The sequence below is a fragment of the Astatotilapia calliptera genome, chromosome 17, assembly GCF_964374335.1.
Source record: "Astatotilapia calliptera chromosome 17, fAstCal68.1, whole genome shotgun sequence".
In the NCBI taxonomy this organism is placed as follows: Eukaryota; Metazoa; Chordata; class Actinopteri; order Cichliformes; family Cichlidae; genus Astatotilapia; species Astatotilapia calliptera.
Window position 1 is genome coordinate 5,622,450 of NC_137438.1, and position 12,943 is coordinate 5,635,392.

The window sequence follows — 12,943 nt, forward strand, 5'->3', positions numbered from 1 at the left end:
GGTGCTTAGAAATGTCTTCATCCTATCTGGACTCTTTCATTTCCTTGTAGATTGTCCTATAGACCTTTGGGATAAACAAAGAACATTAAAGGGAGAAGCTACACTAATCACATGTGAATGAAAACGCAGATAACAAAATTTGAGCACAGACAAAGTTTTGTTGACCAAACCAGGGCAGGTGAAGATTTGCTGTCATAAATCTCCTCGTTCGGGCGGGTTAAGTGCTTTTACTGTTAGGACCATGATGTCAACATGCAGACAGGCGGGTGGGTCCCACTAACACGTCTGGGTGTGGTGGCCAGCAGACAAGGCTGTTTTTATATTTCTCACATCAATGGGGCCCACTGAGCTGTGACACAGCACCTATATTTAGATTTGGGCTATAAAGTCTCTGGCCTGCAGCCTGGGTTTCACAAAGTTCAGTCTGAAATGGATTCAGCCAATATGAAAGCATTTGTTTTGCAAAAATCAAGATTGCACTGCATGACTTGTGAAAATATTTTAGTTGCAAATGTGACAAAGGTGATTTTTGCTCTTTAGGTTTTTTTTAAATATGATGTATCAGACTAACTAGGAGTTAGAACAGAACACACGCATATACATAACTTTCTGTAACGTGAAATTTTCATGCCTTTTACTGAAACGTTTCAAACCGTCGATAGAACCAGATTATGGAGTTGTTTTTTCCCCTCCTTTAAAAATTTTTTTCCTTTCACTATTGTTTTTGTCAAAACACATTATGAAATATACAAGAGCCACAGCTTAGTTCCTCAAAGCTGTGTCCATCAGAATTTCCTTTAAAGGTCACATGAACTGAAATGTGGTCATTCTTTAATTGTAATCGTTTCCTGGTAAAGGCTCGCAGTACGTCATGTCAGTTTCTGCTAGTGTATCAGTTCCAATGAAAAAAATGAAACTGATGCAATGCCACAAACAAACTCCAACAATTAACATCACCCACATGGTTCGTGTACAAAACGCTTGTGGTAACAGTTTGCAAATTATATAAAAAAGGAATATTATTAACACTTATGTGGCTGTCCACGGTTTATTTAAAAAAGAAAATACCTCAGAGAGATGAGCTATCAATATCTACAAAATCTGACATAAATATATAACATATAGTGTACATAAATCACATAACACCTGTCAGATTGGTCTCCTCAGGCCCACAAAAGTTGTTTTTGTTTTTTTAAAATAAAAATTTCAGGAAAAAAAAGATCCGTGTGCATGTAAAGACACCATCCTTCATCCTTCTTTAGCTGAGCTGCAGAAAACAAACAAAAAACATAAAGATGACCTCATCCACACAGAACCGCTTCAGCATCTACATGTTCACACATTTGACATGTGAACACACACCATGTTTGGCAGTTTCAACGATGGCCTATTGTGGCTGAAGGCAAAGAAAATAAAAATAGCTGAAAAGACTGAAAATTGTCCAGAATCATATTATGCATTCCTCGGGTCAGGATTCAGCCGGTGATGGCTGGCTGGGTGCCCCGTTGCGGGTGCGGAGCTGAGATTGGGCAATGTCAGCCAGTGCACTCTGGATCTTCTCCAGGAGCATATCGCCGCGGTAAACCACCTCTTCTAGCCGAGCTGCTGCCTCATGGTTCTCCTCCTCCAGCTGCCGCAGACTGGCCGCCTGATGAGAGGTCACAGTCAGTCAGATTTAATGAAAACAGCTTTGGTGTTTTTATTTTCCCTTTTGTGGAGCGTCAAATAACTGATAACAACTGAGTGAAGGTTTCCTTTAATTGTGTATAACTTGGGAGCATCAGATCTCACAATAACTGACTGAATAATAAAAGAATTCCCACCTGGTACACCCAATATCCCCACACAACGCAGGTGGTGTGTGTGAGCAACTTTTAAATAGTTGATGAGAACCACTTTGTACAAGTTTTGTTTCACGGTTCAAAAGCTGCCATCAGACTGTGACGAGATTCCATGCATGATTCGCAATGTGTGCAGAAAGTCTCCTGAGACGTGGTCTTACAGCTGATCATTTCTAACAGCTTTGTATGACAGATGTCTTTTTACTTTATATCTAAAACCAGTTGCGTATATTGTCGGCCCTCAGAGAGCTACAGGGAAACTAGAACTTCTGGGCTGTGCAAGTCTCATTCACAAAATTCCACTGACATCTGACAGCACTAATATCTAAAAAAAATGCTGCCCTGTGGTCCGCATGAAGATAGAAGTATCCTTGCACAAAGAACCAACACCACTGATTATACAATATTGCTCGGCTGTTTTTCAGAAAGACTGACGACTACTGCTCCGACTTATAAAAAGCTAGAAATGACATGAGCTGCCTGTAAGGATGGCTTACTTTCTTATAACATTACCTAGAGATAAATATCATACTTGTTTGAGAAAGAGCAGCACCTACTCGGCTCAGAAAAGGCATTTGGAGCTTGTAATGACATTAAGCATGATTGGTCCATGCAGATTAAAAGCAATGAAAGTTTGTTTTTTGTTTCTTAAATACCTAATTTTCCAGCAATATATACAATTATTAGTCACGTCATCAGCAAAAATGTGCATACTGCCAAGATCCATGAATCTTTTAGAGAAATCATTTAACAACAATGCTGGTGATTTTCCTTTGGCTCAGACTAAAACTTCCTCTATGCAGGGAAACTCCCCCCTTCCCTGTGTACTCAGAGTCTAAGTTTCCCAAACATTACCAATTTGGCAGTTTTAACTGGTTTAAGTGAGCTTTACCATTTACTTAATGGATGTTCCTCAAAATAATCTCGTTATCGGAACACTCCAGCCGTGGTGTTTATCGTTCCTCTCTTGAGTGAAGGCCATAAAATATTAAAAGAGATGTTTTTGCTTTTTTGTCTACTGATAAAAGTCTCTGGAAACAGATCAAAAAGTTAGCAAGTTTTCCAAGTACCACTAATGTCATTCAAAGATATTTGTGTTACAAATGCTCACTGGCAGTACTGTGTATTGCACTCAAATATGCTTGCTGGGAAACATCCTATTCTCAATTTTCTGTTCTTTAATCTATTCTAGTCTAATCTAATAGCAGAAAGCAGTGCACAGGAAAGTGACACTTGATGCCATGTATCTTTCTATTTACGGGAGAGAGATCAACACAAGAATGACTGTTGTTGTCTTTAACATATTTCACTATAGACTATAAACAGTTTGCTTACACACAAAACACACTTCCCTCTGCTGACTGATAGCTAGACATACTAACAGTGCTCCTCTACTTGAATTAGTTTTTTTTTTTTATGTCCGGGAAAATAGAATTAATACATTGAAATACATATATACACATGTGAAATAGTCGGTGATACTTATGAATGTGCTGACCTGCAGAGCTGCTGTGGACTCCTCACTGGGCAGCGAGTCTATGAGTACATCCACATCTTTGGCTGTTCGGGCTATAAGGGCTGCAAACAGCTGGGCATACTCTAAACAGAGATCACGAAAAACAAAACACAGGTGAATGATCCTGCATATCATTAAAAAAAAAAAAAAAAAAAAAAAAAAAAAATTATATATATATATATATATATATATATATATATATATATATATATATATATATATATATATATATATATATATATATATATATATATATATATATATATATATATATATATATATATATATATAAAAATAACAGAACACAAACACACACTCTACGTGCTGTTGAACCACAGAAAGTACCCCCTCCCCCCCTTTTTTATAAGAGAAAAATCATTATGTACCATAATATTCAGAGTGAAAAGATAAAATGTCACTAAATATTGAGTAAAATGTAAAGTGGTGAAACTAAATCATTTGAGTTGTAGAGAGACACTCATCATGAATGATATGTAGGTGTAGTGATGGAGACCCGGTGTTGTATGATCAGGGGGGAGTACTGTACAAAGCACCAATGTGGACATTTTCATTCCTGTTTCAGACAAATTTTTTCAAGCTAACAAGCTGTTCCACATTATGTAAGCCAGTCTGTACTGCATTTATGTCAGTTTGCATAAGATTTTGTCCGTGTAGCCTAGGGCTGCCATGATTAGTCGACTAGTCATGATTACGTCGACTATCAAAATCGTCGACAACTAATTTAATAGTCGCGCGTCGTTTGAAGCTTTGTAAGATCCCAAAAGACGCGGGAATAAGTAGTAGCATTTAAGAGTGTAATAACAGACTGAAACAGAAGATGGCAGCACTGCATGTACAAGGATGCCAGCTGCCGTTAAACCCCGAAGAAGAAGAAGTAGTGTCCGGTATCGTAGCCGAGTCCAAATTCAGGAACTGCATCCTACTGTGCCCCCATTTGTAGGCCGATTACGTTACAGTGATACGACGAAGACTGTCCGAATTCGAAGACTCCGACAAATGCGGCCGACAAATGCGCCCTTCATTTCCCCAGATTTGAAGGATGGGTCAGGTGTATACTTCGTGGCCCAACCTATCCCAGAATTCATAGCTGTTGCTCAGCTTCCAACAATGGCAACAGCTAGTTAGTGTTAATATTACTCTTATTATTTTTTCTGGGTCACAAAATAAACGTTTAACATATTTTCAGGCGAGACTGTAACTGTATCAACCTCAAATATCTGCTCAGTTTATCAAGACACCACATATTTTTAAAAGCGCTCCAACGTTTTCAGAGACGTCTGTTACCCACCAGCTCGATAGCTAGCCAGGGTTCAAGGCTCACTAGAGCCGGTGAGAACACCGGACTCCCAGCAAATCGTTTTCAAATCCACCGCCGTCTTTCGCTACTCAGGTTAAACACGATATACAAGTCACTTAGAGAACTTAAAAATGTTATTGTTTGGCTTTTTTCAGTGTTTTATTTGTTCCTGAGTAAATCGGTTTGGCTGCAATTAAAGTTCTAGTTTTTACACAGCTGAATAAACGTCAAGAAGATAACTGATTATCAGAAGTGTGAGATGCTCGAGAATATACTCCGGTGTCCTGTTATATTTTAGATAGCAAGGAGCAGACGGCTGAGTTTATTAAACTTCACCAAAACAATCTGCAAATTTCATTAAAATGTAATAAACTATCATCTTGTCTTTATTTTTAGTTAGCACATACCTTACACATTTAAAGCTGTAAGCTAATGATAGTTATATGAGAGCAGATGCATGCTGGTGCAATAAGCTGTAAGGTTTACGTCCAAAGGATGCATGATCTGATTAGTCAACTAATCGCAAAAATAATCGGTGACTAGTCGACTATCAAAATAATCGTTTGTGGCAGCCCTAGTGTAGCCTGATGAATCTGGGTATGCAACCTCTACAGACATGCTTGTGTGCAGTGCACCAAGAGATCAACAGCACATGTAGCACTGGCTGACAGTGATAATACTGGAAACTAATTTGCTGACGAGTTCACTTTAACAGGAAAGAGAGTAACAGAGGAGTTCACCACAAAGAGGAAACAGTGGCAAAAAATAATCAACAATTAAAAAAAGCAGCATGAGAAACACAGACAGTGGATACGTAGACAATTTTCAATACCGTGTTTCATTTCACTGCAAAGAAGTTATTTTTATATTATGACATATCTTTTCTGTATCAGGGTCGAAGTTGAAGGAGAAACTGAACAAATGCAAACAAGTCTAGCTCACAGACTGTTCCGCATAATTGTTATACTGCCCTCTGGTGACAGCACACAGCTATAACATGTACCAACACACAGCTATATACTGGGCTGGAAATCACCAGAGACCCTTTGATACCACATTTTTACAATATATTACTGTCATTTTCAACATTATATGATATGTTAAATATTGCAATAACATATACTACAATTTATGTCCTAAAAGTTGAACTTTATCAGTATCTGTTTTATCCAATGAGATAAAGTAATCTCACTGCAAAATGAGATTGTCAAGCATCCCCCATCACTGTTATTAAAACCTGCCACAAATGTTACTATAAAATAAGAGTCATTCTGACTGATATCAGTCTGAGGTTCAATAGGTCAAGTTGGCAATTACATGCAATCTGTTTCTGATTGCATGGGCAACAAACACATGTTGTCCATAGGGAAGTTGCACAGTGACCTCTGGTGGAGAAGCTATGCAACGTCATTGATGAGTTTTTCTCTCATCTCCTCTTGAATTTTTATTTTTTTATATTTAGTAGCTTTTAAAAAGCAGATATCAATAGAGAGACAAATAACTAATATCAACTGATATAAAAACTATGGTTAAAATTAATGTCATAGTAAAAAACACACAAACCTTCTGTTGGGTTTGCTGGCTGATCCTTGTTGATAGCTGTCTGGATGTTACTGAAAGATGCAGGAGGTGCACACTGTTGCAGGACGCCGATAGCATTACAAAACTGATCCGCAAGCTGGACACACAAAACAAAACCAGTAATAGGTTACGCTGTCGTTTAAACAAGACAATAGCTGCTGATGAGAACATAAACTTCAGGCAAAAGAAATTTAAAGAGGTTTCTTTTACCAGTTTTATCAAGGTATGTTTTTTTTTTTTTAAATTATAAAATATAGGTATTTAGTTTACCAGTGCCAACCATAAGGAGGCCAGAATCCAATTTTACCCACTGTGAAAATGTGAAGGCGTGCTTAAGTTTTGGACTTTTAAATGTATTTTCATAAGTTTTACAGCTTCTCCTGAAGATAAAACGTCCCCCAAATAATTAAATGAGAGAAAGTTCATTTTTTAAACCATCTACTATAGAAATCTATGCTTTTTACAATGGGGTCACATTACAAAATATATTATTACAGGACAGTCTACACAACAAGCCAAAAGAACGTTTTCTGTTATTTTTGCACATTTATTTCCTACAATTTAAGCCCAACGAGTCACACTGACAAATTTTTCTTTATTGTGCAGAAAAACTAAGAAGGACTGTTAAAACCAACATCTTTTTCTTATATTACAATGTCTCAGGGATTAAATGTATAGTTAAAGTTCTGACTGAGAGTGACAGAAAGGGGAGTGTCACTGATCGGCCCAAAGTGTGTTGTATGTAGGCCACCTAGTAAAAGGATGTTTGACATCCCTTGTCTAGAACCACCCTTAAATTATTATTATTATTTTGTTTGTTTGTTTGTTTTGGAAAATGGCAAATAGTTGCAGCGGGAGTTGAAAATAGTTGAAACGGGAGAAAATACGTGGAAATACAGTATGTAAGGCAAAAACAGATTTTGCAGTATTCTAGCAAGCTGGTACAACATGAAGAATCAAAATCTGACCTACTTTTCTCCATTCGTAATTCCTATAAGTTCAACATCTGTTCAAGACCACTGAAAAAAAATAAGCAAATTTGGTCCCTTGCAAGCCAAATATAAAGAAATTACCTTTGCACAGTATTGTAGTAACACTGTTTTCTTTCCAAATATATTTATTTTGTATCATTTTGTTCAATGAAGCTACTCAAAACGACGTTTTAACACTGTAACACTTCATTGTTTAAAATAACTTAGCTGGTTTGGTCGTTTAGTAACACAGGCCTTTAGCTATAATTGCTATAATGGTTAGCTACCCCGTGTTGTTGACACGTTACTAAACTATTAGGGCCACTGGTTTGCGTTAGCTACCAACTCTAAACGACATAACGATGCATTTTATATTTTTAACACCTCCTTCTACCAAAGAATGTTTAAAATATTCAACATTTGCCTTACCGAATTGACTGCGTCTTGAAGTTGTGTTAGCCGGTCCGCCATATTGTCTGTTTCTGACGTAACTGTCGCGAGAACATAAAACATCTCGCGGTATATTCGGTATTTTGGGAACCTTGGTTGTCATAGGTTGGGTTACTTACTTTTATCATCTCACAACTGGGTTCACAGCAAACTTGAAACGCGTTAAAATCGATATTTTCATATCAGCAGAGATTATCTTCTATTTTAACGAGGAACGGATCTTTATTAGAGCCTGTTTGTGGGTGCTTTATGAGGACTAATGTTAGCCTTTAGCTAATATTAGCTGCCAAACATCAACAGGAAGTAGCAGCGGGGTTAACGCAATTCCAATGTCTTGTACTGTGGCTTCCCCAGGTATGATCATTTTTGTTTCTTTAATTCATTATCTAAATTGAATGGCAACACTGATTTGTTATACGCACCCGTTTATAATGCGAGCATGTAAGTGGATTTGCATGAAAGCTTAACTCTGATTAGTAAGTTGGCTAATAAGTGAGCCGAGCTTGTGTATGTATGTATGTGTTGTTAAAATATGTTTTACGTTGTCAGCTAACTGAATTTGGAAAACTGAGATACTAATCCCCTTCACGTTTTATATAGCTGAGACGAATATGCTTCCAAAGTAATCATGTAAAGTGAATCTGACACATAAAACACGTAAGGCTTGCTCCTAATAAGCGAATTAGCTGACACGGCAGCTGTAATGACGGGAAGGTCGAGGAGGAGAAAGCCTAGATTCAATGTCAATGAATGATTTTTAGCTGGTATTTCGAAGTCAGAGCTGACGCTTCAGTTGAGGTTACTTCTTGGTTTACAGATATTTTTAAAATTGTATAATACCAATATCGCGGTGTTGTTGTTTGAACAAATAAAACAGAACTAGATCAAGCATTTCTGATTTAAGTCGTATTTAAAAAAATATTAAAGTGATCATCATATAAAAAAAGACTACTTTTATAGAAAATGACTGATGTAACCTATTGCTGCTTAACAGCAGCAATACAGGGAGTGCAGAATTATTAGGCAAATGAGTATTTTGTCCACATCATCCTCTTCATGCATGTTGTCTTACTCCAAGCTGTATAGGCTCGAAAGCCTACTACCAATTAAGCATATTAGGTGATGTGCATCTCTGTAATGAGAAGGGGTGTGGTCTAATGACATCAACACCCTATATCAGGTGTGCATAATTAATAGGCAACGTCCTTTCCTTTGGCAAAATGGGTCAAAAGAAGGACTTGACAGGCTCAGAAAAGTCAAAAATAGTGAGATATCTTGCAGAGGGATGCAGCAGTCTCAAAATTGCAAAGCTTCTGAAGCGTGATCATGAAACAATCAAGCGTTTCATTCAAAATAGTCAACAGGGTCGCAAGAAGCGTGTGGAAAAACCAAGGCGCCAAATAACTGCCCATGAACTGAGAAAAGTCAAGCGTGCAGCTGCCAAGATGCCACTTGCCACCAGTTTGGCCATATTTCAGAGCTGCAACATCACTGGAGTGCCCAAAAGCACAAGGTGTGCAATACTCAGAGACATGGCCAAGGTAAGAAAGGCTGAAAGACGACCACCAGTGAACAAGACACACAAGCTGAAACGTCAAGACTGGGCCAAGAAATATCTCAAGACTGGTTTTTCTAAGGTTTTATGGACTGATGAAATGAGAGTGAGTCTTGATGGGCCAGATGGATCAGAATCAGAATCAGAATACTTTATTGATCCCTGGGGGAAATTATTTTTTGTTACAGTGCTCCATTTTAAACCAACATTAAGACAAGACAGACAATACGCTAACTAAGAATAGTACAATATATACATATATATACATACATACATACATAAGTCACTTATAAATAAATATTTGGAAAAGAAACATGTGTAGTTGTAGCAGCAAACAGTGTGTTAAGTGGATACGTTGTACAGGGAGATGGCCACAGGCAGGAATGATTTCCTGTGTCGTTCAGTGGTGCTTTTCGGTAATCTCAGTCTCTCACTGAACGAGCTCCTGTGACTGACCAACATGTCATGGAGTGGGTGGGAGGTGTTATCCAACATTGTCTTTATCTTGGACAGCATCCGCCTCTCCGACACCACCTTGAGGGAGTCCAGCTCCATCCCCACAACATTGCTGGCCTTACGGATCAGTTTATTAAGTCTGTTGGCATCTGCGACCCTCAGCCTGCTCCCCCAGCATGCAACAGCATAGAGGATCGCACTGGCCACAACAGACTCATAGAAAATCCTCAGCATTTTCTGGCAGATGTTGAAGGACCTCAGTCGCCTCAAAAAATAGAGACGACTCTGGCCCTTCCTGTAAAGTGCTGTGGTGTTTTTAGCCCAGTCCAGTTTATTGTCAATGTGTACTCCAAGGTATTTATAGTCCTCCACAATGTCAACACTGACCCCCTGGATTGAAACAGGGGTCAAGTGTTTCCTGGTCTTCCTGAAGTCCACGATCAGTTCCTTGGTCTTTGCCACGTTGAGCTGCAGATGATTCTGCTCACACCACGTGACAAAGGAGTCGACCACAGCCCGGTACTCTGTCTCATCATCCCTGCTGATGCATCCAACCACCGCAGAGTCATCAGAAAACTTCTGAAGATGGCAGGTCTCTGTGCAGTGGCTGAAGTCTGTGGTGTAGAGGGTGAAGAGGAAGGGGGAGAGGACAGTCCCCTGTGGTGCCCCTGTGTTGCTAATCACCTTGTCAGACACACACTGTGGGAGACGTACATATTGTGGTCTTCCTGTCAGGTAATCAACAATCCAGGACACCAGAGAAGCATCCACCTGCATCGCTGCTAACTTATCACCCAGGAGGGTCGGCCTGATGGTGTTGAAAGCACTGGAAAAGTCAAAAAACATGACCCTCACAGTGCTCGCCGGCTGGTCCAGATGGGTGTAGACACGATTGAGCAGGTAGATGATGGCGTCCTCTGTTCCGAGACGAGGCTGATAAGCGAACTGAAGGGGATCCAGATGTGGTCTTACTATGGGTCGCAGCTGGTCCAGGATGAGCCTTTCCAGGGTCTTCATGATGTGGGAGGTCAGTGCCACGGGCCTATAATCCTGGGGGCCACTGGGACGAGGCGTCTTTGGTACAGGGACGAGGCATGATGTCTTCCACATCACCGGGACCCTCTGCAGACTCAGACTCAGCATAAACAGTTTATGAAAGACTCCACACAGCTGGGGGGCACAGGCCTTGAGGACGAGGGGACTCACTCCGTCTGGTCCAGCAGACTTGCCTGAGTGAAGTCTCCTCATTTGCATCTCAACCTGGTATTGAGTGAAGGTGATGGGTGGGGGAGGGGTGTCAGGAATCTCACAGGAGGCAACATGTGAAGAGAGAGGCTGGCACAGTGGTGTGGCTCTGGATTCCAGGCTGACTGCAGGTGAGGTTGTGGGGGTGGGAGCAGACACTGTGGTGTCGAATCTATTGAAAAACAGATTCAACTCGTCGGCTCTATTCTCACCTCCCTCAGCTCCCCTGCTGTTGGTTGGCCTGAATCCAGTGATGGTCTTCATGCCCCTCCACACCTCTCTCATGCTGTTCTGCTGGAGTTTCCACTCCAGCTTCCTCCTGTAATTGTCCTTAGCCTCTCTGATCTTGTCCTTTAGTAACACCTGGACCTTCCTCACCTCCTCTTTGTTGCCCCCTCTGAAAGCCCTCTTCTTGTTGTTGAGGAGGGCTTTGATGTCCTTAGTCACCCATGGCTTGTTATTTGGGTAACAATGAACAGTCTGAGCTGGAACAATGGAGTCGGTGCAGAAAGTTATGTAGTCTGTGATACACTCAGTAAGCCCATTGATGTCGTCGGCGTGAGGCTCACAGAGTGTTTCCCAGTCGGTCACCTCGAAACAGCCCTGTAGTTCCGCTATTGCCTCCTCTGACCACCTCCTAACAGTCCTGGTGGTCACAGGTTCCCTCCTCACAATTGGCACATAGCGGGGGGTGAGGTGAATCAGGTTATGATCTGACCTACCAAGTGGGGGGAGGGAGGAGGAGCTGTATGCATCCTTGACGTTAGCATACAGTAAGTCTAAAGTTTTCTCTCCCCTGGTGGGACAGTCCACCTATTGTTTGAATGTTGGTAGTGTATTGTCCAGTGATACATGGTTGAAGTCACCCGAGATCACAATAAAGGCACTCGGGTGCTGAGTCTGTAGCCGAGCTATGGCAGAGTGGATAGTGTCACATGCAGCTGTGGGGTTAGCAGAGGGGGGAACATAAACAGCCACCAAGATGACGTGAGAGAATTCCCTGGGTAAATAATACGGCCTGAGTCCAACAGCACACAGTTCAGTGTCCGGGCAACAAATCCTTTCTTTGATTGTTATGTTGGCAGGGTTACACCACCGGTTGTTAACTAAAACAGCAAGCCCCCCTCCTTTACGCTTACCGCTAGCGATGCTGTCCCTGTCCGCCCGAACAGTGTGGAAGCCTTCCACGGAAGCATTCTCATCGGGAATGACCTGGTGCAGCCATGATTCGGTGAAACACATCAGGCTACACTCTCGGTATTCCCTCTGACTCCGTACCAGTGCTGAGAGCTCGTCGATTTTACTTGCCAACGATCGCACATTTCCCATCACGATAGACGGCAGACACGGTTTAAACCTCCTCCTCGCTTCGAGCCTCCGCTGCCAGCGAGCCGGCCGGCATCAGGGCGATCAGCTGATCTCTGGAGTAAACAGTCCGTGTGTGTAGGAGATGTGCCGCGGTCCCGTTCCATGATAAAAGTAACAGTTCCACGGCCACCAGAAGAACAAAAACTCTCTCAATCCACATGATTGAGTAAGAGATAGAAAACGGAGGAAAATACAAGTCAGAAAAAAAAAAGAATACGTAAGAAAAAAGAGCTAAACTAAGAGAAAAGCAGGAGCGACTGTAACAGGCTGCACGCTGGTTGGCGCATGCGCACTAAGGATGGGCCCGTGGCTGGATTGGTAAAGGGCAGAGAGCTCCAGTCCGACTCAGACGCCAGCAAGGTGGAGGTGGAGTACTGGTTTAGGCTGGTATCATCAAAGATGAGCTTGTGGGGCCTTTTCGGGTTGAGGATGGAGTCAAGCTCAACTCCCAGTCCTACTGCCAGTTTCTGGAAGACACCTTCTTCAAGCAGTGGTACAGGAAGAAGTCTGCATCCTTCAAGAAAAACATAATTTTCATGCAGGACAATGCTCCATCACACGCGTCCAAGTACTCCACAGCGTGGCTGGCAAGAAAGGGTATAAAAGAAGAAAAACTAATGACATGGCCTCCTTGTTCACCTG

At 41.2% G+C, this 12,943-nt stretch overlaps 2 protein-coding genes across 2 annotated transcripts in view; one reads left to right on the top strand and one right to left on the bottom strand.

Annotated features, from left to right (window-relative positions):
* Window positions 1-1,034: 1,034 nt before the first annotated feature.
* Window positions 1,035-7,818, bottom strand: med21 (mediator complex subunit 21). Its single transcript, XM_026146256.2, has 4 exons — window positions 7,657-7,818; window positions 6,239-6,353; window positions 3,340-3,440; window positions 1,035-1,648 (listed from the first exon to the last, which is right to left on the bottom strand). The coding sequence occupies exons 1-4, from the start codon at window positions 7,738-7,740 to the stop codon at window positions 1,469-1,471; spliced, it is 480 nt and encodes a 159-aa protein (XP_026002041.1). The 5' UTR covers window positions 7,741-7,818; the 3' UTR covers window positions 1,035-1,468.
* Window positions 7,819-7,876: 58 nt separating this feature from the next.
* The window catches only part of fgfr1op2 (FGFR1 oncogene partner 2), a 9,114-nt gene continuing 4,047 nt past the window's right edge, over window positions 7,877-12,943 (top strand). The window contains exon 1 of the mRNA XM_026161463.2: window positions 7,877-8,031. Coding sequence (XP_026017248.1) covers window positions 8,007-8,031 — 25 coding nt within the window. The 5' untranslated portion in view covers window positions 7,877-8,006. The remainder of the gene's footprint in view (window positions 8,032-12,943) is intronic.